Source organism: Mobula hypostoma, chromosome 3 (assembly GCF_963921235.1).
Source record: "Mobula hypostoma chromosome 3, sMobHyp1.1, whole genome shotgun sequence".
NCBI lineage: Eukaryota > Metazoa > Chordata > Chondrichthyes > Myliobatiformes > Myliobatidae > Mobula > Mobula hypostoma.
In genome coordinates this window covers 114452781-114480568 of record NC_086099.1, presented here as the reverse complement: position 1 = coordinate 114480568, position 27788 = coordinate 114452781, and the positions used below count along the sequence as shown (strand labels likewise).

Below are 27788 nucleotides of genomic sequence, written 5' to 3'. Positions count from 1 at the left end.
ATGGGAGGCAGGGTTTAAGGGTCGGCACAACATTGTGGATCAAAGGGCCTGTACTTTTGTTGAATAGTAATGGATGACTTTACACAAACACAAAATCCAGATGTGGAGCTTTGAATAGTAATAGCTGACCTTATGCAAACAAAATACAGATGTGGAGCTTTGAATAGTAAAGGATGACTTCACACAAACAAAATCCAGATCTGGATCTTTGAACAGTAATGGCTGACTTCACACAAACAAAATCCAGATGTGGAGTTTTGAACAGTAATGGCTGACTTCACACAAACAAAATCCAGATGCGGAGCTTTGAATAGTAATGGCTGACTTCACACAAACAAAATCCAGATGTGGATCTTTGAACAGTAATGGCTGACTTCACAAAAACAAAATCCAGCTGTGGAGTTTTGAACAGTAATGGCTGACTTCACACAAACAAAATCCAGATGTGGATCTTTGAACAGTAATGGCTGACTTCACAAAAACAAAATCCAGCTGTGGAGTTTTGAACAGTAATGGCTGACTTCACACAAACAAAATCCAGATGTGGATCTTTGAACAGTAATGGCTGACTTCACACAAACAAAATCCAGATGCGGAGCTTTGAATACTAATGGGTGACTTTATACAAAATCCAGATGTGGAGCTTTGAATAGTGAAAGGGTGACATTATATAAACATTATCGGGGACAAACAACAGGAATTCTGCAGATGCTGGAAATTCAAGGAACACACATAAAAGTTGCTGGTGAATGCAGCAGGCCAGGCAGCATCTCTAGGAAGAGGTGCAGTCGACGTTTCAGGCCGAGCCCCTTCGTCAGGACTAACTGAAGGAAGAGTGAGTAAGGGATACGTTACTTATCGGGGTTTCTCTTTCACCCGAGTTATTTATCAGGAGCGCTGCGTTCCCAGGGCCCCTTACATTTTCCGTATGCCCTCCCATCCGTCCAACAATCTCTTTGACCTCCGACCAGGAAGGAAGGGCCACAGCATTAGGACAAGAGCTACTATGACGGGAAACAGCTTCTTCCCCCAGGCCGTAAGACTGAATTCCCTACCACCATCAGGTCTCTTCACGTACGAAGTGCCATTAGCATTATAACTTTTGCACAAGCTCCTTTAACTTGTATTGCATATGAACCTTATTTATGTGTTAATGTACTTGTGGTAATATCATTTTATAATTTATGTGTATTATATGTACTGTGTTGTGCACCGAGGTCCAGAGCTACTTGATAATATTGCAACAAACTTTAACTTGAACTTGATATTTAATAGGGTTATGGGACACTGTCTTAAAAGAGGATTTGAGAGCAGCAGAGATCAGCCATGATAACAACAAATGGCGGGGGCAAGGTTCGAAGGGCCAGGTAGCTAACTTCTGTATTGGGTGAAACCCTTGCAAGGCCCCAGACCCTGACCACATACCTGGCCAGGTACTGAAAACCTGTGGCCACTGCCTGGAGGTTTCAAGGACATCGGCATCCTGAATTCTAACTGGCTACATCACCCTCTGGTGTGGAGGAGCTAGCTCCGTGATGGGTACGAGCCTCCCAAGCATCAAAGACACTTCCAAAAGGCAATGTTTCAAAAATGGGGCATCCATTATTAAGGATCCCCATCACCCAGGCCACGTCTTATTATAATTTATGTCTTCTATTATTCTGCATTGCAATGTACTGCTGCCACAAACACATTTGCCAGAGAAGAGCAGGGAGAGTGCCTTGCTGACTACAGCCCAGTCGCGCCCTCATTCACTGTAATCAAGTGCTTCCACAAATGCTTAGGACGACAATGAACTCCAGGCCGAGTAACGAGGGAATGGGCAGCGGATTCACCGGGCTGCTCCTGTGTCACATCAAAGACCCACCCAGCCCCGACATTTTCTTTTTCCTTCTCTCCCTGCCCCTCCAGCATCCAGTCTAAGATACAAACATCTGGAAACCAGACTCAAGGTCAGCTTCATTCCCACTGTTTCAGGATCCTTTAGTGGATCTCTTGTTTTATGAAGTGAACTCTTCACCTCACAGTCCATTTCACTGTGGCCCTGTCCTGCACCTTAGTGTCTGTCTGTATTGTGCATTTTCCATGACAGTAACACTATATTCTGCTTCTCCTCTCAACTGACCTGACGTTCTCATGTGTTGAAATACACTCAGTGGCCACGTTTTTAGAAACCCCCTGTACACCTGCTCGTTGAGGCAAATACCTAATCAGCCAAACACGTGGAAGCAACTCAATGCATAAAAGCATGCAGACATGGTCAAGAGGTTCAGTTGTTGCTCAGAACAAACATCGGAATGGGGAAGAAATGTGACTGACTGGAGCTCACATCATACTGGGTGGTTTCAGTGTCTCATAATTTGCTAATTTCCTGGGATTTTCACACACAACAGTCTCTAGAGTTTACAGAGGATGGTGCATGATACAAAAAACATCCAGTGGGCAGCAGCTGTGTGGGCAAAAATGAATTATTAATGAGAGGTCAGAGGAGAATGGCCAGACTACTTCAAGCTGACAGGAAGGTGACAGTAACTCAAATAACCATGTGTTACAACGGAGCCCCTCTGAATGCACAACATGTTGAACCCTGAAGTGGATAGGTTACAACAGCAGAAGACTGTGGACAAGTACTCAGTCGCCAGTTTATCAGCAACAGGAGCTACCTAACGAAGTAGCCACTGAATGAAGATCTCAGTACACAAGATAACCATAAACCGATTCGTGCCAAAGATCGAAAAACTATTTACTTAGTCATTTTAAGTCTTTAGACTGCCACTACTAATCAACAAATTTCAAATCATTAACACACAGATTCTGCAGATGCTGGAAATCCAGAGCAACACACACAAAATGCTGGTGGAACTCAGTAAGTCAGGCAGCATCTATGGAAATGAATAAACAGTCGACCTTTCGGGCCGAGGCCCTTCATCAGGACTGGAAAGGAAGGGAGAAGATGCCAGAATAAAAATGTGTGAGGAGAGGAAGGAGGACAAGCTAGAAGGGAAATACAGGGTCGAAGAGTCAGAGGGCAGCTGAGATCTCAGAGCAGAGGCAGTGAGAGGAGGCCAGGAGCAACCCGGGGACGAGGCCCGGCACGGCCTGGGGACGAGGCCCGGAGCGACCCGGGGAGAAAGTTCAGAACGCCTCAGAACCTTCACAATACAAGAAATGATGACCACAAGCACACAAGACAGCGATGGTAAGCCTGACTGTATGTGTAACTCATGCTCTGGGAGTGTGACAGGACAGTGTAAAGGAACATCACTCATCTGTGTGATGAGTCGCATTGAGGAACCTTTCCTCAGCCTCAGCCCCTATGTCCAGGCCTTGCCTTACCTCAAGGACATGCTTGACCACAGCATCAGTGGTCCCGAACAAGTCGACCCCCGAGATCCCACGCACATCACTCTCCACTGCCCCTGGGGAGAGATTCTTCTTCCTCAGACCTGGCGGCAGAACAGAATCTGGTGAGGGAGCAAGTGTCAGGGAGAGGAAAAGCAATAGCAAGGATGTGTTATGGCAGAGTTTAAGGGGCTGCAAGGGAATAGGAAGACTCTTCCCAGTCACTGTCAAATTGGGGGTGGGGTGGCATATAATGGAGGTCTGATTAATGAGAAAGGTTGGTGCTATTGAACACACAAACATTGCAGGAGAGGGTTTCAGGATAGATGACGGCACTTCCCAATCATGAAGACAGTTGACACCGACTTCACCATATTGAAACCCAACACCGACACAGATGATTTCCGGAACGTCACAGCAAGGGGAACTCAAAGAACAGCACAGTACAGGCCCTTCAAGCCCACAATGTTGTGCTGAACTTTTAACCTAATCTAAGGATCAATCTAACCCTTCCACTCCACCCCCTCCATTTCCTTTCATCCATGTGCCTGTCTCTTAATTGTCCCTAAGAATCTGCCCCTACCACCACCCAACAGTGAATTCCACGCCCCCACAACTCTGTAAAAGATATACCTCCAACAAGCCCCATATATTTTTTTCCCACCTTAAAATTATGCCCCTGGTATCAGCCATTAAAGACCATAAAGACATAGGAGCAGAATTAGGCCATTTGGCCCATCAAGTCTGCTCCACCTATTGATCATGGCTGACTTATTATCCCTGTCAGCCCCACTCCTCCGCCTTCTCTCTGTAACCTTCGACGCCCGAATCAAGATCCATCAATCTCTGCTTATCACCCTGGGAAAAAGGCACTGGCTACCCACTCTATCTACATCTCACATCACCTTATGCACCTCATCTGTCAACTCTCCAAACCAAATGTCACATCATCACATCTCGTCCCACACTGAGAGCCAGATGTTCTGGCGAGAGAAGGATGCCTTCAGTAGTAAGAGGGAAGAGGTTTATACTGACTCAGGAGGAGGTCAGTCATCATCCCAAGGTGGGGCGCCACTGTACATGGCGGTACTAACAGTGTGACAATACCACAGCTCAGCAGTCAGACAGACTACAGAGTTCAATACTGGTCTCTCCGAAAGCCTGTATGTTCTTCCCATCTGTGTGTGTGTTTCCTCTGGTCTGCTCTGTACCAGTTAGTAGACTGGTTGCTCGTTGCAAATTGTCTTGTGTACATGGACTTCAGTAAGGCCTTTCACAAGGTCCCGCATGGGAGGTTAGTTAGGAAAATTCAGTCACTAGGTATACATGGAGAGGTGGTAAATTGGATTAGACATTGGCTCAATGGAAGAAGCCAAAGAGTGGTAGTACAGAATTGCTTGTCAGAGTGGAGGCCTGTGACTAGTGGTGTGCCACAGGGATCAGTGCTGGGTCCATTGTTATTTGTCATCTATATCAATGATCTGGATGATAATATGGTAAATTGGATCAGCAAATTTGCTGATGATACAAAGATTGGAGGTGTAGTGGACAGTGAAGAAGGTTTTCAGAGCCTGCAGAGGGATTTGGACCAGCTGGACAAATGGGCTGAAAAATGGCAGATGGAGTTTAATACAGACAAGTGTGAGGTATTGCACTTTGGAAGGACAAACTAAGGTAGAACATACAGGGTTAATGGTAAGGCACTGAGGAGTGCAATAGTACAGAGGGATCTGGGAATACAGATACAAAATTCCCTAAAAGTGGCGTCACAGGTAGATAGGGTCATAAAGAGAGCTTTTGGTACATTGGTCTTTATAAATCAAAGTATTGAGTATAAGAGCTGGAATGTTATGATGAGGTTGTATAAGGCATTGGTGAGGCCGAATCTGGAGTATTGTATTCAGTTTTGGTCACCAAATTACAGGAAGGATAGTAATAAGGTTGAAAGAGTGCAGAGAAGGTTTACAAGGATGTTGCCAGGACTTGAGAAATTCAGTTACACAGAAAGGTTGAATAGGTTAGGACTTTATTCCCTGGAGCGTAGAAGAATGAGGGGAGATTTGATAGAGGTATATAAAATTATGATGGGTATAGATAGAATGAATGCAAGCAGGCTTTTTCCACTGAGGCAAGGGGAGAAAAAAAACCAGAGGACATGGGTTAAGGGTGAGGGGGGAAAAGTTTAAAGGGAACATTAGGGGGGGCTTCTTCACACAGAGAGTGGTGGGAGTATGGAATGAGCTACCAGACGAGGTGGTAAATGCGGGTTCTTTTTTTAATATTTAAGAATATATTGGACAGATACATGGATGGGAGGTGTATGGAGGGATATGGTCCAGGTGCAGGTCAGTGGGACTAGGCAGAAAATAGTTCGGCACAGCCAAGAAGGGCCAAAAGGCCTGTTTCTGTGCTGTAGTTTTCTACGGTTTCTATGGTTTTCTATGATTCACTTTGGGTTGGGTGTTATAAATTATTCTGTGATTCAGTTTGTGTTGGTTGGTCATTGTAAATTGTCCTGTGATTCAGTTTGGGTTGACTAGTCGTTGTAAAGTAACCAGTGATTCAGTTTGGGTTGGTTGTTGTAAATTGTCCTGTGATTCAGTTTGTGTTGGTTGGTCATTGTAAATTGTCCTGTGATTCAGTTTGGGTTGGTTGTTGTAAATTGTCCTGTGATTCAGTTTGGGTTGGTTGTTGTAAATTGCCCTGTGATTCAGTTTGTGTTGGTTGGTCATTGTAAATTGTCCTGTGATTCAGTTTGGGTTGGTTGTTGTAAATTGCCCTGTGATTCAGTTTGGGTTGGTCACTGTAAATTGTCCTGTGATTCAGTTTGGGTTGATTTGTCGTTGTAAATTGTCCTGTGATTCAGTTTGGGATGATTGGTCATTGTAAATTGTCCTGTGATTCAGTTTGGGTTGATTTGTCGTTGTAAATTGTCCTGTGATTCAGTTTGGGTTGATTTGTCATTGTAAATTGTCCTGTGATTCAGTTTGGGTTGATTTGTCGTTGTAAATTGTCCTGTGATTCAGTTTGGGATGATTGGTCATTGTAAATTGTCCTGTGATTCAGTTTGGGATGATTGGTCATTGTAAATTGCCCTGTGATTCAGTTTGGGTTGGTCACTGTAAATTGTCCTGTGATTCAGTTTGGGTTGATTTGTCGTTGTAAATTGTCCTGTGATTCAGTTTGGGATGATCGGTCATTGTAAATTGTCCTGTGATTCAGTTTGGGTTGATTTGTCGTTGTAAATTGTCCTGTGATTCAGTTTGGGTTGATTTGTCGTTGTAAATTGTCCTGTGATTCAGTTTGGGTTGATTTGTCATTGTAAATTGTCCTGTGATTCAGTTTGGGTTGATTTGTCGTTGTAAATTGTCCTGTGATTCAGTTTGGGATGATTGGTCATTGTAAATTGTCCTGTGATTCAGTTTGGGATGATTGGTCATTGTAAATTGTCCTGTGATTCAGTTTGGGTTGATTTGTCATTGTAAATTGTCCTGTGATTCAGTTTGGGATGATTTGTCATTGTAAATTGTCCTGTGATTCAGTTTGGGATGATTGGTCATTGTAAATTGTCCTGTGATTCAGTTTGGGATGATTGGTCATTGTAAATTGTCCTGTGATTCAGTTTGGGTTGATTTGTCATTGTAAATTGTCCTGTGATTCAGTTTGGGATGATTTGTCATTGTAAATTGTCCTGTGATTCAGTTTGGGTTGCTGGGTTCCGTCACTCCCTTATCTGGAAGGCTTGTTCTGCACAGTACCTCCGAACAAATAAACAACCTCTCAAATTGGATTGGAGGGAGCAAGTACGAAGAGTTCCGCACCTGCCAGAAACAGTAATAGAGAAGCACAGAGGCAGAAACTAACCACTGCCACTCCCAGCACTGAACTGTCAATTACTGAGGCCCAGAATGTTGATCTCCACCCAACATGTCCAACCTCAGCAGTCAGGCTTTCAGCTTTCCAGTTTATGTTCCCACTCCAAAAGGATACCCTCAGTTACTCTGATCATCTGTCATCCCCCAGCACAGACCACTCACTCCCCTCCCCAAGCTCCATCTGTCTGTCATCCCCCTGGGGTCTCAGACCCCTCCCCTCCCCCCAGCTCAAACTGTCTGTCATCCCCTGGGTCTCAGTTCCCCCCCCCCTCCCCCGTGCTCCATCTGTCTGTCATCCCCCTGGGGTCTCAGTCCCCTCCACTCCCCCCAGCTCAATCTGTCTGTCATCCCCCTGGGGTCTCAGTCCCCACCACTCCCCCCAGCTCCATCTGTCTGTCATCACCCTGGGGTCTCACCCACTTCCCCCCTCCCATCCCCCCCAACACAATCTGTCTGTCATCCCCCTGGGGTCTCAGTCCCCTCCACTCCCCCCAGCTCAATCTGTCTGTCATCCCCCTGGGGTCTCAGTCCCCACCACTCCCCCCAGCTCCATCTGTCTGTCATCCCCCTGGGGTCTCAGTCCCCACCACTCCCCCCAGCTCCATCTGTCTGTCATCACCCTGGGGTCTCACCCACTTCCCCCCTCCCATCCCCCCCAACACAATCTGTCTGTCATCCCCCTGGGGTCTCAGTCCCCTCCACTCCCCCCAGCTCAATCGGTCTCTCTTCCCCCAGGGTCTCAGTCCCCACTCCTCCCCGCAGCTCCATCTGTCTGACATCCCCCTGGGGTCTCAGTCCCCTCCCCTCCCTCCAGCTCCATCTGTCTGTCATCCCCCTGGGGTCTCAGTCCCCTCCCCTCCCTCCAGCTCAATCTGTCTCTCTTCCCCCAGGGTCTCAGTCCCCACTCCTCCCCGCAGCTCCATCTGTCTGACATGCCCCTGGGGTCTCAGTCCCCTCCCCTCCCTCCAGCTCCATCTGTCTGTCATCCCCCTGGGGTCTCAGTCCCCTCCCCTCCCTCCAGCTCCATCTGTCTGTCATCCCCCTGGGGTCTCAGTCCCCTCCCCTCCCCCGAGCTCCATCTGTCTGTCATCCCCCTGGGGTCTCAGTCCCCACCACTCCCCCCAGCTCCATCTGTCTGACATCCCCCTGGGGTCTCACCCACTTCCCCCCTCCCATCCCCCCCCAACACAATCTGTCTGTCATCCCCCTGGGGTCTCAGTCCCCTCCACTCCCCTCAGCTCCATCTGTCTGTCATCCCCCTGGGGTCTCACCCACTTCCCCCCTCCCCTCCCCCCAGCTCAATCTGTATGACATCCCCCTGGGGTCTCACCCACTTTCCCCCCACCCCTCTCTCCAGCTCCATCTGTCTGTCATCCCACTGGGGTCTCAGTCCCCTACCCGCCCCCCAGTTCAATCTGTCTGCCATCCCCCTGGGGTCTCAGTCCCCTCCCCCCAGCTAAAACTGTCTGTCATCCGCCTGGGGTCTCAGTCCCCTCCCCTCCCCCCAGCTAAAACTGTCTGTCATCCCCCTGGGGTCTCAGTCCCCACCCCTCCCCCCAGCTCAATCTGTCTGTCATCCCCCTGGGGTCTCAGTCCCCTCCCCCCCCAGCTCAATCTGTCGTTCCCCTGGGGTCTCACCCATTTCCCTCCACCCCTCCCCCCAGCTCATTCTGTCTGTCATCCCACTGGGGATTCAGTCCCGTCCCCTCCCCCCTGCTCCATCTGTCTGTCATCCCCCTGCGGTCTCAGTCCCCTCCCCTCCCCCCAGCTCCATCTGTCATCCCCCTCGGGTCTCACCCACTTCCCCCCTCGCCTCCCCCAGCTCAATCTGTCATCCCCCTGGGGTCTCACCCACTTCCCCCCTCCCCACCCCCCAGCTCAATCTGTCTGACGTCCCCCTGGTGTCTCACCCACATCCCCCCTTCCCTCCCCCCAGCTCAATCTGTCTGTCATCCCCCTGGTGTCTCACCGACTTCCCCCCTCCCCTCCCTCCAGCTCAATCTGTCTGTCATCCCCCTGGGGTCTCACCCACTTCCCCCCTCCCCTCTCCCCAGCTCAATCTGTCTGTCATCCCCCTGGGGTCTCAGTCCCCTCCCCTCCCCCCAGCTCAATCTGTCTGTCATCCCCCTGGGGTCTCGGTCCCCTCCCCTCCCCGCAGCTCCATCTGTCTGTCACCCTCCTGGGGTCTCACCCACTTCCCCCCTCCCCTCCCCCCCAGCTCAATCTCTCTGTCATCCCCCTGGGGTCTCAGTCCCCACGCCTCCCCCCAGCTCAATCTGTCTGTCATCCTCCTGGGATCTCAGTCCCCTCCCATCCCTCCAGCTCAATCTGTCATCCCCTTGGGGTCTCAGTCCCCCCCTCCCCCCAGCTAAATCTGTCTGTCATCCCCCTGGGGTCTCACCCACTTCCCCCTCCCCTGCCTCCAGCTCAATTTGTCTGTCATCCCCCTGGGGTCTCACCCACTTCCACCTTCCCCTCCCCCCAGCTCAATCTGTCTGTCATCCCCCTGAGGTCTCAGTCCCCACCCCTCCCCCCAGTTCAATCTGTCTGTCATCCCCCTGGGGTCTCACCCACTTTCCCCCTCCCCTCCCCCCAGCTCCAGTTGTCTGTCATCCCCCTGGGGTCTCAGACCCTCCCCTGCCCCCAGCTCCATCTGTCTGTCATCCCCTTGGGGTCTCAGTCCCTTCCCCTCCCCCCATCTCAATCTGTCTGTCATCCCCCTGCTATCTCAGTCCCCTCCCCTCAGCTCAATCTGTCTGTCATCCCCCAGCACAGCCCGGTCCACCTACCCGTGGCGGCCCACCTCCCCTCTCCCACTCACATCTACATTCTGACTGTGCTCCTTCTATGGTGCTGAGAACTAGTGGGTCTCAACTTTTCGACTCCATAAGACATCGGAGCAGAGTTCAGTTGTTGGGTCCCATCATGGCTGATTTATTTCCCTTCTCAACCTCAATTTTCTGCCTTCTTTCTGTAACCTTTGACAGGGCCTGTTAAAACTGAGGTTGATAAGGTTCTTGATTACTAACGGTTTAAATGGTAACCTTTGAAGTCCTGACTAATCAACAACTTCATCAACATCCGCTTCAAATATATCAAATGACTTTGTCTCCACAATGAATTCCACAGATTCACCAACCTCTGACTAAAGAAACTGCTCTATTCTGGGACTGTGCTAGACTTTCCTCGCTATTTGAAAAGCTTCAGTGAAATCCCCCATTCCACTAAACTCTAGCAAGTACAGGTCCAGAGTCAAATATCCCTCATGCTTTAACCCCTTCATTCCTGGGATCATTCTCATGATCCTCCTCTGGACCCTCTCCAATACCAATGTCCTTTCTCAGATAAGGGGCCCAAAACTACTCACAATTGGACTGACCACTGCCTCGGAACCCTCAGCATTACATCCATGCTTTTGTATTCTAGTCCTCTCAAAATGAACAGTGCATTTGCCTTCCTCACCACTGACTCAATCTATAAGTTAACCTTTTGGGAGTCCTGCACGAGTCCCTTTGAATCTCAGATTTCCGAATTTCTTAAGAACAAAGCCTGCATCTTTATTCCTTCCACCAAAGAGCATAACCATACCTGGACTATTCCCCTCCCTAACCTGCTGAACTACTGTCGTGGTTTGTTCCTGAGCCTTTCCCAAGGCCACCCCAGCAGTGGCCAGAAGTACTGCCCCATGGGTGCCCCATACCTGGTAATCCGATCTGAAGGCAATCACGTGGCAGGCAGCGTGGGCAGCATAGGCAGTGGGTCCAAGGGGTGAATGCCACATCGCAGTGAGGGTTCCAACAGTCACCCCATTTCTACCCCCTCCCCCCACCCCGAAGAAGTTGACATCCCAAACATGCTTTGGCTCTGCCCACAGATCAGCTCCTACCAGAAATGTCCCAGACGCGGACTGTCTGATCCAGGCTCGCCGAGACGACCAGGTCCTCGGACGGGTGGAACTGAGCGCACATCACATAGTGGTTATGTCCAGTAAGCACACTGTGGGGCGAGGAGGTGGAAAGGAGGTGTTTGGCGGGGGGTGAAAGGGATAGAGAGAGTGGTGTTGGGGAGGGTGGCGGGGTGAAGCATGGGTGGAGGGGTGGTCGAGTGAGCAAGGTAGGGGCAAAGAGGTGAGGGCGAGTACAGGAGGGGGCAGAGATAGGGGAAGGACAGAAGCAGATTTCAACCTGTCACAGTACATGTCCATACTCTGCAGAGAATTCCCCCACCCTCACAAACACACTTGGCCCAGCCTCCATCCCCCACCCCAAGTCGTGGGGCAGAGTGACAACCCACAAGTCTGTCAGAGAGGTGAATTGCAGCGAACTCAACCCATGGGTCTCTAACTGCCCACACCCCCCACTCACGGGTCCGAGACTGACCCACCCACCCACTCACCACACACGGGTCTGAGACTGACCCCCCACTCACCACACACGGGTCCCAGACTGACCACCCCCCCCACTCACCACATACGGGTCCGAGACTGACACCTCCCCCCCCCACTCACCACACACGGGTCCGAGACTGACCCCACCCCACTCACCACACACGGGTCCGAGACTGACCTCCCCCGCCCCACTCACCACATACGGGTCCGAGACTGACCCCCCCACTCACCACACACGGGTCCGAGACTGACCCCCCCCCCACTCACCACACACGGGTCCGAGACTGACCCCCCCGACTCACCACACACGGGTCCGAGACTGACCCCCCCCACTCACCACACACGGGTCCGAGACTGACCCACCCCCCACTCACCACACACGGGTCCGAGACTGACCCACCCCCCACTCACCACACACGGGTCCGAGACTGACCCACGCCCCACTCACCACACACGGGTCCGAGACTGACCACCCCCCCCCCACACACGGGTCTGAGACTGACCCACCCCCCACTCACCACACACGGGTCCGAGACTGACCCACCCCCCACTCACCACACACGGGTCCGAGACTGACCCACCCCCCACTCACGGGTCCGATGCTGACCCACCCCTCACTCACCACACACGGGTCCGAGACTGACCCACCCCCCACCCACGGGTCCGAGACTGACCTCCCCCCTCCACTCACGGGTCTGAGACTGACCCCCACACTCACCACACACGGGTCCGAGACTGATCCACCCCCACTCACCACACACGGGTCCGAGACTGACCCACCCCCCACTCACCACACACGGGCCCGAGACTGATCCACCCCCCACTCACGGGTCCGAGACTGACCTCCTCCCCCCCACTCACGGGTCCGAGACTGACCCCCACACTCACCACACACGGGTCCGAGACTGACCCACCCCCCACTCACCACACACGGGTCCGAGACTGACCCACCCCCCACTCACCACACTCGGGTCCGAGACTGACCCACCCCCCACTCACCACACACGGGTCCAAGACTGACCCCCCCACTCACCACACACGGGTCCGAGACTGACACCCCCCCCAACTCACCACACACGGGTCCGAGACTGACCCCACCCCACTCACCACACACGGGTCCGAGACTGACCTCCCCACCCCACTCACAGGTCCGAGACTGACCTCCCCCCCCCCACTAAACCACACACGGGCCCGAGACTGACCCCCCTACTCACCACACACGGGTCCGAGACTGACCCATCCCCCCACTCACCACACACGGGTCCGAGACTGACCCCCACCCACTCACCACACACGGGCTGAGACTGACCCCCCCCACTCACCACACACGGGTCCGACACTGACCCCCACCCACTCACCACACACGGGTCCGAGACTGACCCCTCCCCCCCCTACTCACCACAAACGGGTCCGAGACTGACACACCCCCCCCACTCACCACACACGGGTCCGAGACTGACCCCCACACTCACCACACACGGGTCCGAGTCTGACCACCCCTCCCAACTCACGGGTCCGAGACTGACCGCAACCCCACTCACCACACATGGGTCCGAGACTGACCCACCCCCCACTCACCACACACGGGTCCGAGACTGACCTCCCCCCCCAACTCACGGGTCCGAGACTGACCCCCACACTCACCACACACGGGTCCGAGACTGACCCCCCCCACTCACCAAACACGGGTCCGAGACTGACCCCCCCGACTCATCACACACAGCTCCGAGACTGACCTCCCCCCCCCACTCACCACACACGGGTCCGAGACTGACCCCCCCCACTCACCACACACGGATCCGAGACTGACTCCCCCCACCCAACTCACAGGTCCGAAACTGACCTCCCCCCGCCACTCACCACACACGGGCCCGAGACTGACCCCCCTACTCACCACCCATGGGTCCGAGACTGACCCCCACACTCACAACACACGGGTCCGAGTCTGACCACCCCCCCAACTCACGGGTCCGAGACTGACCGCAACCCCACTCACCACACACGGGTCCGAGACTGACCCACCCCCCACTCACCACACACGGGTCCGAGACTGACCTCCACCCCCAACTCACGGGTCCGAGACTGACCCCCACACTCACCACACACACGGGTCCAAGACTGACCCACCCCCCACTCACCACACACAGGTCCGAGACTGACCCACCCCCCACACACGGGTCCGAGACAGACCCATCCCCACTCACGGGTCCGAGACTGACCCACCCCCCACTCACCACACACGGGTCCGAGACTGACCCACCCCCCACCCACCACACACGGGTCCGAGACGACCTCCCCCCTCCACTCACGGGTCTGAGACTGACCCCCACACTCACCACACACGGGTCAGAGTCTGACCACCCCCCCCAACTCACGGGTCCGAGACTGACCGCAACCCCACTCACCACACACGGGTCCGAGACTGACCCACTCCCCACTCACCACACACGGGTCCGAGACTGACCTCCCCCCCCCACTCACGGGTCCGAGACTGACCCCCCCACTCACCACACACGGGTCCGAGACTGACCCACCCCCCACTCACCACACACGGGTCCGAGACTGACCCCCACACTCACCACACATGGGTCCAAGACTGACCCACCCCCCACTCACCACACACGGGTCCGAGACTGACCCACCCCCCACATACAGGTCCGAGACAGACCCATCCCCACTCACGGGTCCGAGACTGACCCACCCCCCACTCACCACACACGGGTCCGAGACTGACCCACCCCCCACCCACCACACACGGGTCCGAGACGACCTCCCCCCTCCACTCACGGGTCTGAGACTGACCCCCACACTCACCACACACGGGTCAGAGTCTGACCACCCCCCCCAACTCACGGGTCCGAGACTGACCGCAACCCCACTCACCACACACGGGTCCGAGACTGACCCACTCCCCACTCACCACACACGGGTCCGAGACTGACCTCCCCCCCCCACTCACGGGTCCGAGACTGACCCCCACACTCACCACACACGGGTCCGAGACTGACCCACCCCCCACTCACCACACACGGGTCCGAGACTGACCCACCCCCCACTCACCACACAAGGGTCCGAGACTGACCCACCCCCCACCCACGGGTCCGAGAATGACCCGCCCACTCACCACACACGGGTCCGAGACTGACCCACCCCCCTACTCACCACACACGGGTCCGAGACTGACCCCCACCCACTCACCACACACGGGTCCGATACTGACCCCTCCCCCCCACTCACCACAAACGGGTCCGAGACTGACCTCCCCACCCCACTCACAGGTCCGAGACTGACCTCCCCCCCCCCCACTCACGGGCCCGAGACTGACCCCCACACTCACCACACACGGGTCCAACACTGACCCCCACCCACTCACCACACACGGGTCCGAGACTGACCCCTCCCCCCCTACTCACCACAAATGGGTCCGAGACTGACACACCCCCCCCACTCACCACACACGGGTCCGAGACTGACCCCCACACTCACCACACACGGGTCCGAGTCTGACCACCCCTCCCAACTCACGGGTCCGAGACTGACCGCAACCCCACTCACCACACACGGGTCCGAGTCTGACCACCCCTCCCAACTCACGGGTCCGAGACTGACCGCAACCCCACTCACCACACATGGGTCCGAGACTGACCCACCCCCCACTCACCACACACGGGTCCGAGACTGACCTCCCCCCCCCACTCACGGGTCCGAGACTGACCTCCCCCCCCCCACTCACGGGTCCGAGACTGACCCCCACACTCACCACACACGGGTCCGAGACTGACCCCCCCCCACTCATCACACACAGGTCCGAGACTGACCTCCCCCCCCCCACTCACCACACACGGGTCCGAGACTGACCCCCCCCACTCACCACACACGGATCCGAGACTGACTCCCCCCACCCAACTCACAGGTCCGAAACTGACCTCCCCCCGCCACTCACCACACACGGACCCGAGACTGACCCCACACCCACTCACCACACACGGGTCCGAGACTAACCCCACCCCCCAACTCACCACACACGGGTCCGAGACTGACCCACCCCCCACACACGGGTCCGAGACTGATCAACCCCCCACTCACCACACACGGGTCCGAGACTGACCACCCCACCCCACTCACGGGTCCGAGACTGACCCACCCACCCACTCACCACACACGGGTCCGAGACTGACCCCCCTGACTCACCACACACGGGTCCGAGACTGACCACCCCCCACTCACCACAGACGGGTCCGAGACTGACCTCCCCCCCCACTCACCACACACGGGTCCGAGACTGACCTCCCCCCCCACTCACCACACACGGGTCCGAGACTGACCCCCCCACTCACCACACACGGGTCCGAGACTGACCCCCCTACTCACCACATACGGGTCCGAGACTGACCCCACCCCCACTCACAGATCCGAGAGTGACACCCACCTCCCCCCACACGGATCCGAGACTGACCTCCCCCCCACTCACGGGTCCGAGACTGACCCCACACCCCCCCACTCACCACACATGTGTCTGAGACTGACCCCCACCCACCACACACAGGTCCGAGACTGACCCCAACTCACCACACACGAGTCCGAGACTGACCCAACCGCTCAACTCACCACACACAGGTCTGAGATTGACCCCCACCCACCCCCCACTCACGGGTCCGAGACTGACCCCACCCGCCCCGCCACTCACCACACACGAGTCTGAGACTAATGCCACACCCACTCACCACACACGAGTCTGAGACTGACCCCACTCACCACACACAGGTCCGAGATTGACCCCCACCCACTCACCACACACTGGTCCGAGACTGACCCCCACCACCCACTCACCACACACTGGTCCGAGACTAACCCCACCCCCCAACTCACCACACACAGGTCCGAGACTGACCCCCCACCCACCCACGGGACCGAGACTGACCCCCCGCCCACCCACCACACACGGGTCCGAGACTGCACCCACCCCCCAACTCACCACATACGGGTCCGAGACTGATCCCACCCCCCAACTCACCACACACGGGTCCGAGACTGACCCCACATCCCCCCACTCACCACACTCGGGTCTGAGACTGACCCCCACCCACCACACACGGGTCCGAGACTGACCCCACCCGCCCCGCCACTCACCACACACGAGTCTGAGACTGACCCCACTCACCACACACAGGTCCGAGACTGACCCCACATCCCCCCACTCACCACACACGGGTCCGAGACTGACCCACCCCCCACTCACCACACACGGGTCCGAGACTGACCACATCCCCCCACTCACCACACACGGGTCCGAGACTGACCCACCCCCCACTCACCACACACGGGTCCGAGACTGATCCACCCCCCACTCACCACACACGGGTCCGAGACTGACCCCCACCCCCAACTCACGGGTCCGAGACTGACCCACCCCCCCCCCACTTACCACACACGGGTCCGAGACTGACACCCCCCCCCAACTCACGGGTCCGAGACTGACCCACCCCCCCACTCACGGGTCCAAGACTGACCCACCCCCCCACTCACGGGTCCGAGACTGACCTCCCCCACCACTCACCACACACGGGTCCGAGACTGACCCCTCTACTCAACACACACGGGTCCGAGACTGACCTCCTCCCCCCACTCACCACACACGGGTCCGAGACTGACCCCACTACTCACCACTCACGGGTCCGAGACTGACCCCCCTGACTCACCACACACGGGTCCGAGACTGACCACCCCCCACTCACCACAGACGGGTCCGAGACTGACCTCCCCCCCCACTCACCACACACGGGTCCGAGACTGACCTCCCCCCCCACTCACCACACACGGGTCCGAGACTGACCCCCCCACTCACCACACACGGGTCCGAGACTGACTCCCACCTCCCCCCACTCACCACACACAGCTCCAAGACTGACCCCCACTCACCACACACGGGTCCGAGACTGACCCCACCCCCCAACTCACCACACACAGGTCCGAAACTGACCCCCACCCACTCACCACACACGGGTCCGAGACTGACCCCACACCCCCGCCACTCACCACACACGAGTCTGAGACTGACCCCCACCCACTCACCACACACAGGTCCGAGACTGACCCCACCCCCCAACTCACCACACACAGGTCCGAGACTGACCCCACACCCACTCACCACACACAGGTCCGAGACTGACTCCCCGCCCCACTCACCACACACAGGTCCGAGACTGATCCCACCCCCCAACTCACCACACACAGGTCCGAGACTGACCCCACCCCCCAACTCACCACACATGGGTCCGAGACTGACACCCCCGCCCCCCCCACTCACCACACACAGGTCCGAGACTGACCCCACACCCACTCACCAGACACGGGTCCGAGACTGACCCCCACCCCCCCCACTCACCACACACAGGTCCGAGACTGACCCCACACCCACTCACCACACACGGATCCGAGACTGACTCCACCTCCCACTCACCACACACGGGTCCGAGACTGACCCCTCCCCCCCCCCACTCACCACACATGGGTCCGACACTGACCCCACACCCACTCACCACACACAGGTCCGAGACTGACCCCACACCCACTCACCACACACGGGTCCGAGACTGACCCCACACCCCAACTCACCACACACAGGTCCGAGACTGACCCCCACCCACTCACCACACACGGGTCCGAGACTGACCCCACACCCCCCCACTCACCACACACGGGTCTGAGACTGACCCCCACCCACCACACACACAGGTCCGAGACTGACCCCACCCCCCAACTCACCACACACAGGTCCGAGACTGACCCCACACCCACTCACCACACACAGGTCCGAGACTGAACCCCCCCCCACTCACCACACACAGGTCCGAGACTGATCCCACCCCTCAACTCACCACACACAGGTCCGAGACTGACCCCACCCCCCAACTCACCACACATGGGTCCGAGACTGACTTCCCCCGCCCCCCCCCCACTCACCACACACGGGTCCGAGACTGACCCCTCCCCCCCAACTCACCACACACAGGTCCGAGACTGACCCCACACCCACTCACCACACACGGGTCCGAGACTGACCCCCACCCCCCCCCACTCACCACACACAGGTCCGAGACTGACCCCACACCCACTCACCACACACGGGTCCGAGACTGACTCCACCTCCCACTCACGGGTCCGAGACTGACCCCTCCCCCCCCCCACTCACCACACACGGGTCCGAGACTGACCCCTCCCCCCCCCACTCACCACACACGGGTCCGACACTGACCCCACACCCACTCACCACACACAGGTCCGAGACTGACCCCACACCCACTCACCACACACGGGTCCGAGACTGACCCCACACCCCCCCACTCACCACACACGGGTCTGAGACTGACCCCCACCCACCACACACACAGGTCCGAGACTGACCCCACCCCCCCACTCACCACACACGGGTCCGACACTGACCCCACACCCACTCACCACACACGGGTCCGAGACTGACCCTACACCCACTCACCACACACGGGTCCGAGACTGACCCCAAACCCCCCCACTCACCACACACAGGTCCGAGACTGACCCCACCCCCCAACTCACCACACATGGGTCCGAGACTGACACCCCACCCCCCCCCACACACCACACACGGGTCCAAGACTGACCCCTCCCCCCCCAACTCACCACACACAGGTCCGAGACTGACCCCACACCCACTCACCACACACGGGTCCGAGACTGACCCCCACCCCCCCCACTCACCACACACAGGTCCAAGACTGACCCCACACCCACTCACCACACACGTGTCCGAGACTGACTCCACCTCCCACTCACCACACACAGGTCCGAGACTGACCCCACACCCACTCACCACACACAGATCCGCGACTGACCCCACACCCACTCACCACACACGGGTCCGAGACTGACCCCACCCCCCCCCCACTCCCCCCACACTGGTCCGAGACTGACCCCACACCCACTCACCACACACGGGTCCAAGACTGACCCCTCCCCCCCCCAACTCACCACACACAGGTCCGAGACTGACCCCACACCCACTCACCACACACGGGTCCGAGACTGACCCCCACCCCCTCCACTCACCACACACAGGTCCAAGACTGACCCCACACCCACTCACCACACACGTGTCCGAGACTGACTCCACCTCCCACTCACCACACACAGGTCCGAGACTGACCCCACACCCACTCACCACACACAGATCCGCGACTGACCCCACACCCACTCACCACACACGGGTCCGAGACTGACCCCAAACCCCCCCACTCACCACACACGGGTCTGAGACTGACCCCCACCCACCACACACACAGGTCCGAGACTGACCCCACCCCCCAACTCACCACACACAGGTCCGAGACTGACCCCACACCCACTCACCACACACAGGTCCGAGACTGACCCCCCCCCCACTCACCACACACAGGTCCGAGACTGATCCCACCCCCCCAACTCACCACACACAGGTCCGAGACTGACCCCACCCCCCAACTCACCACACATGGGTCCGAGACTGACACCCCCCGCCCCCCCCACTCACCACACACGGGTCCGAGACTGAACCCCCCCGCCCCCCCCACTCACCACACACGGGTCCGAGACTGAACACCCCGCCCCCCCCACTCACCACACACGGGTCCGAGACTGACCCCTCCCCCAACTCACCACACACACGGGTCCGACACTGACCCCACACCCACTCACCACACACGGGTCCGAGACTGACCCCCCCACTCACCACACACGGATCCGAGACTGACTCCCCCCCCCCAACTCACAGGTCCGAAACTGACCTCCCCCCACCACTCACCACACACGGGCCCGAGACTGACCCCCCTACTCACCACCCATGGGTCCGAGACTGACGCCACACTCACAACACACGGGTCCGAGTCTGACCACCCCCCCAACTCACGGGTCCGAGACTGACCGCAACCCCACTCACCACACATGGGTCCGAGACTGACCCACCCCCCACTCACCACACACGGGTCCGAGACTGACCTCCCCCCCCAACTCACGGGTCCGAGACTGACCCCCACACTCACCACACACAGGTCCAAGACTGACCCACCCCCCACTCACCACACACGGGTCCGAGACTGACCCACACCCCACACACGGGTCCGAGACAGACCCACCCCCCACTCACGGGTTCGAGACTGACCCACCCCCCACTCACCACACACGGGTCCGAGACTGACTTCCCCCGCCCCCCCCTCACTCACCACACACGGGTCCGAGACTGACCCCTCCCCCCCCCAACTCACCACACACAGGTCCGAGACTGACCCCACACCCACTCACCACACACGGGTCCGAGACTGACCCCCACCACCCCACCACTCACCACACACAGGTCCGAGACTGACCCCACACCCACTCACCACACACGGGTCCGAGACTGACCCCACACCCACTCACCACACACAGGTCGGAGACTGACCCCACACCCACTCACCACACACGGGTCCGAGACTGACCCCACACCCACTCACCACACACAGGTCCGAGACAGACTCCACCTCTCACTCACCACACACAGGTCCGAGACTGACCCCACACCCACTCACCACACACAGGTCCGAGACTGACCCCACACCCACTCACGACACACGGGTCCGACACTGACCCCACACCCACTCACCACACACAGGTCGGAGACTGACCCCACACCCACTCACCACACACGGGTCCGAGACTGACCCCACACCCACTCACCACACACAGCTCCGAGACAGACCACCCACACCCCCCCCACTCACCACACACGGGTCCGACACTGACCCCACACCCACTCACCACACACAGGTCCAAGACTGACCCCTCCCCCCCCCAACTCACCACACACAGGTCCGAGACTGACCCCACACCCACTCACCACACACGGGTCCGAGACTGACCCCCACCCCCTCCACTCACCACACACAGGTCCAAGACTGACCCCACACCCACTCACCACACACGTGTCCGAGACTGACTCCACCTCCCACTCACCACACACAGGTCCGAGACTGACCCCACACCCACTCACCACACACAGATCCGCGACTGACCCCACACCCACTCACCACACACGGGTCCGAGACTGACCCCAAACCCCCCCACTCACTACACACGGGTCTGAGACTGACCCCCACCCACCACACACACAGGTCCGAGACTGACCCCACCCCCCAACTCACCACACACAGGTCCGAGACTGACCCCACACCCACTCACCACACACAGGTCCGAGACTGACACCCCCCCCACTCACCACACACAGGTCCGAGACAGATCCCACCCCCCAACTCACCACACACAGGTCCGAGACTGACCCCACCCCCCAACTCACCACACACGGGTCCGAGACTGACCACCCCCCGCCCCCCCCACTCACCACACACGGGTCCGAGACTGAACCCCCCCGCCCCCCCCACTCACCACACACGGGTCCGAGACTGAACCCCCCGCCCCCCCCACTCACCACACACGGGTCCGAGACTGACCCCTCCCCCCAACTCACCACACACACGGGTCCGACACTGACCCCACACCCACTCACCACACACGGGTCCGAGACTGACCCCCCCACTCACCACACACGGATCCGAGACTGACTCCCCCCCCCCCAACTCACAGGTCCGAAACTGACCTCCCCCCACCACTCACCACACACGGGCCCGAGACTGACCCCCCTACTCACCACCCATGGGTCCGAGACTGACCCCCACACTCACAACACACGGGTCCGAGTCTGACCACCCCCCCAACTCACGGGTCCGAGACTGACCGCAACCCCACTCACCACACATGGGTCCGAGACTGACCCACCCCCCACTCACCACACACGGGTCCGAGACTGACCTCCCCCCCAACTCACGGGTCCGAGACTGACCCCCACACTCACCACACACAGGTCCAAGACTGACCCACCCCCCACTCACCACACACGGGTCCGAGACAGACCCACCCCCACTCACGGGTCCGAGACTGACCCACCCCCCACTCACCACACACGGGTCCGAGACTGACTTCCCCCGCCCCCCCCCACTCACCACACACGGGTCCGAGACTGACCCCTCCCCCCCCAACTCACCACACACAGGTCCGAGACTGACCCCACACCCACTCACCACACACGGGTCCGAGACTGACCCCCACCCCCCCCCCACTCACCACACACAGGTCCGAGACTGACTCCACCTCCCACTCACCACACACGGGTCCGAGACTGACTCCACCTCCCACTCACGGGTCCGCCCACTCACCACACACAGGTCCGAGACTGAACCCACACCCACTCACCACACACGGGTCCGACACTGACCCCACACCCACTCACCACACACAGGTCGGAGACTGACCCCACACCCACTCACCACACACGGGTCCGAGACTGACCCCACACCCACTCACCACACACAGGTCCGAGACAGACCACCCACACCCCCCCCACTCACCACACACGGGTCCGACACTGACCCCACACCCACTCACCACACACGGGTCCGAGACTGACCCTACACCCACTCACCACACACGGGTCTGAGACTGACCCCCACCCACCACACACACAGGTCCGAGACTGACCCCACCCCCCAACTCACCACACACAGGTCCGAGACTGACCCCACACCCATTCACCACACACAGGTCCGAGACTGACCCCCCCCCCACTCACCACACACAGGTCCGAGACTGATCCCCCCCCCCAACTCACCACACACAGGTCCGAGACTGACCCCACCCCCCAACTCACCACACATGGGTCCGATACTGACCCCCCCCGCCCCCCCCACTCACCACACACGGGTCCGAGACTGAACCCCCCGCCCCCCCCACTCACCACACACGGGTCCGAGACTGACCCCTCCCCCCCCAACTCACCACACACACGGGTCCGACACTGACCCCACACCCACTCACCACACACGGGTCCGAGACTGACCCCCCCACCCACCACACACGGATCCGAGACTGACTCCCCCCCCACAACTCACAGGTCCGAAACTGACCTCCCCCCGCCACTCACCACACACGGGCCCGAGACTGACCCCCCTACTCACCACCCATGGGTCCGAGACTGACCCCCACACTCACAACACACGGGTCCGAGTCTGACCACCCCCCCCAACTCACGGGTCCGAGACTGACCGCAACCCCACTCACCACACATGGGTCCGAGACTGACCCACCCCCCACTCACCACACACGGGTCCGAGACTGACCTCCCCCCCCAACTCACGGGTCCGAGACTGACCCCCACACTCACCACACACAGGTCCAAGACTGACCCACCCCCCACTCACCACACACGGGTCCGAGACTGACCCACCCCCCCACACACGGGTCCGAGACAGACCCACCCCCCACTCACGGGTCCGAGACTGACCCACCCCCCACTCACCACACACGGGTCCGAGACTGACTTCCCCCGCCCCCCCCCACTCACCACACACGGGTCCGAGACTGACCCCACACCCACTCACCACACACGGGTCCGAGACTGACCCACACCCCCCCCCCCACTCACCACACACAGGTCCGAGACTGACCCCACACCCACTCACCACACACGGGTCCGAGACTGACTCCACCTCCCACTCACGGGTCCGAGACTGACCACTCCCCCCCCCCCACCCACCACACACGGGTCCGAGACTGACCCCTCCCCCCCCCACTCACCACACACGGGTCCGACACTGACCCCACACCCACTCACCACACACAGGTCCGAGACTGACCCCACACCCACTCACCACACACGGGTCCGAGACTGACCCCTCCCCCCCCAACTCACCACACACAGGTCCGAGACTGACCCCACACCCACTCACCACACACGGGTCCGAGACTGACCCCCACCCCCCCCCACTCACCACACACAGGTCCGAGACTGACCCCCACACCCACTCACCACACACGGGTCCGAGACTGACTCCACCTCCCACTCACGGGTCCGAGACTGACCCCACCCCCCCCCCCACTCACCACACACGGGTCCGAGACTGACCCCTCCCCCCCCCACTCACCACACACGGGTCCGACACTGACCCCACACCCACTCACCACACACAGGTCCGAGACTGACCCCACACCCACTCACCACACACGGGTCCGAGACTGACCCCACACCCACTCACCACACACAGGTCCGAGACTGACCACCCACCCCCCCCCCACTCACCACACACGGGTCCGACACTGACCCCACACCCACTCACCACACACGGGTCCGAGACTGACCCTACACCCACTCACCACACACGGGTCCGAGACTGACCCCCCACCCCCCCCCCCACTCACCACACACAGGTCCGAGACTGACCCCACCCCCCAACTCACCACACATGGGTCCGAGACTGACACCCCGCCCCCCCCCCACACACCACACACGGGTCCAAGACTGACCCCTCCCCCCCCCAACTCACCACACACAGGTCCGAGACTGACCCCACACCCACTCACCACACACGGGTCCGAGACTGACCCCCCACCCCCCCCCACTCACCACACACAGGTCCAAGACTGACCCCACACCCACTCACCACACACGGGTCCGAGACTGACTCCACCTCCCACTCACCACACACAGGTCCGAGACTGACCCCACACCCACTCACCACACACAGATCCGAGACTGACCCCACACCCACTCACCACACACGGGTCCGAGACTGACCCCAAACCCCCCCACTCACCACACACGGGTCTGAGACTGACCCCCACCCACCACACACACAGGTCCGAGACTGACCCCACCCCCCAACTCACCACACACAGGTCCAAGACTGACCCCACACCCACTCACCACACACAGGTCCGAGACTGACCCCCCCCCCCACTCACCACACACAGGTCCGAGACTGATCCCACCCCCCAACTCACCACACACAGGTCCGAGACTGACCCCACCCCCCAACTCACCACACATGGGTCCGAGACTGACCCCCCCCCGCCCCCCCCACTCACCACACACGGGTCCGAGACTGACCCCCCCCGCCCCCCCAACTCACCACACACGGGTCCGAGACTGAACCCCCCGCCCCCCCCACTCACCACACACGGGTCCGAGACTGACCCCTCCCCCAACTCACCACACACACGGGTCCGACACTGACCCCACACCCACTCACCACACACGGGTCCGAGACTGACCCCCCCACTCACCACACACGGATCCGAGACTGACTCCCCCCCCCCAACTCACAGGTCCGAAACTGACCTCCCCCCGCCACTCACCACACACGGGCCCGAGACTGACCCCCCTACTCACCACCCATGGGTCCGAGACTGACCCCCACACTCACAACACACGGGTCCGAGTCTGACCACCCCCCCAACTCACGGGTCCGAGACTGACCGCAACCCCACTCACCACACATGGGTCCGAGACTGACCCACCCCCCACTCACCACACACGGGTCCGAGACTGACCTCCCCCCCCAACTCACGGGTCCGAGACTGACCCCCACACTCACCACACACAGGTCCAAGACTGACCCACCCCCCACTCACCACACACGGGTCCGAGACTGACCCACCCCCCACACACGGGTCCGAGACAGACCCACCCCCCACTCACGGGTCCGAGACTGACCCACCCCCCACTCACCACACACGGGTCCGAGACTGACCCACCCCCCACCCACCACACACGGGTCCGAGACGACCTCCCCCCTCCACTCACGGGTCTGAGACTGACACACGGGTCAGAGTCGACCCCACACCCACTCACCACACACCCGAGACTGACCCACACTCACCACACACGGTCCGAGACTGACCCCACACCCACTCACCACACACGGGTCCACACAGGTCCGAGACTGACCCACCCCCCCCCACTCACCACACACAGGTCCGAGACTGACCCCACACCCACTCACCACACACGGGTCCAGACTGACTCCCCCCCACTCACGGGTCCGAGACTGACCCCCCCCCACTCACCACACACGGGTCCGAGACTGACCCACCCCCCACTCACCACACACGGGTCCGAGACTGACCCCACACCCACTCACCACACACAGGGTCCGAGACTGACCCACCCCCCACCCACCACACACGAGTCCGAGAATGACCCGCCCACTCATCACACACGGGTCCGAGACTGACCCACCCCCCTACTCACCACACACGGGTCCGAGACTGACCCCCACCCACTCACCACACACGGGTCCGATACTGACCCCACACCCACTCACCACAAACGGGTCCGAGACTGACCCCCCCCACTCACCACACACGGGTCCGAGACTGACCTCCCCACCCCACTCACAGGTCCGAGACTGACCCCACCCCCCAACTCACCACACATGGGTCCGAGACTGAACCCCCCGCCCCCCCCACTCACCACACACGGGTCCGAGACTGACCCCTCCCCCCCCCAACTCACCACACACACGGGTCCGACACTGACCCCACACCCACTCACCACACACAGGTCCGAGACTGACCCCACACCCACTCACCACACACGGGTCCGAGACTGACCCCACACCCACTCACCACACACAGGTCCGAGACTGACCCCACACCCACTCACCACACACGGGTCCGAGACTGACCCCTCCCCCCCCCACTCACCACACACAGGTCCGAGACTGACCCCACACCCACTCACCACACACGGGTCCGAGACTGACCCCCACCCCCCCCCACTCACCACACACAGGTCCGAGACTGACCCCACACCCACTCACCACACACGGGTCCGAGACTGACTCCACCTCCCACTCACCACACACAGGTCTGAGACTGACCCCACACCCACTCACCACACACAGATCCGAGACTGACCCCACACCCACTCACCACACACGGGTCCGAGACTGACCCCACACCCCCCCACTCACCACACACGGGTCTGAGACTGACCCCCACACACCACACACACAGGTCCGAGACTGACCCCACTCCCCAACTCACCACACACAGGTCCGAGACTGACCCCACACCCACTCACCACACACAGGTCCGAGACTGACCCCCCCCCCACTCACCACACACAGGTCCGAGACTGATCCCACCCCCCAACTCACCACACACAGGTCCGAGACTGACCCCACCCCCCAACTCACCACACATGGGTCCGAGACTGACCCCCCCGCCCCCCCCACTCACCACACACGGGTCCGAGACTGAACCCCCCCGCCCCCCCCACTCACCACACACGGGTCCGAGACTGA

At 59.1% G+C, this 27788-nt stretch overlaps 1 protein-coding gene across 1 annotated transcript in view; it reads right to left on the bottom strand.

The window, feature by feature from the left end:
* Nucleotides 1–27788, bottom strand: part of copa (COPI coat complex subunit alpha) — a 198873-nt gene that overhangs the window by 167687 nt on the left and 3398 nt on the right. The window contains exons 2-4 of the mRNA XM_063042473.1: nt 18332–18344; nt 11104–11214; nt 3337–3446 (exon numbers count right to left, since the gene is read on the bottom strand). Of these exons, the coding sequence (XP_062898543.1) occupies nt 3337–3446; nt 11104–11214; nt 18332–18344 (234 nt within the window). The remainder of the gene's footprint in view (nt 1–3336; nt 3447–11103; nt 11215–18331; nt 18345–27788) is intronic.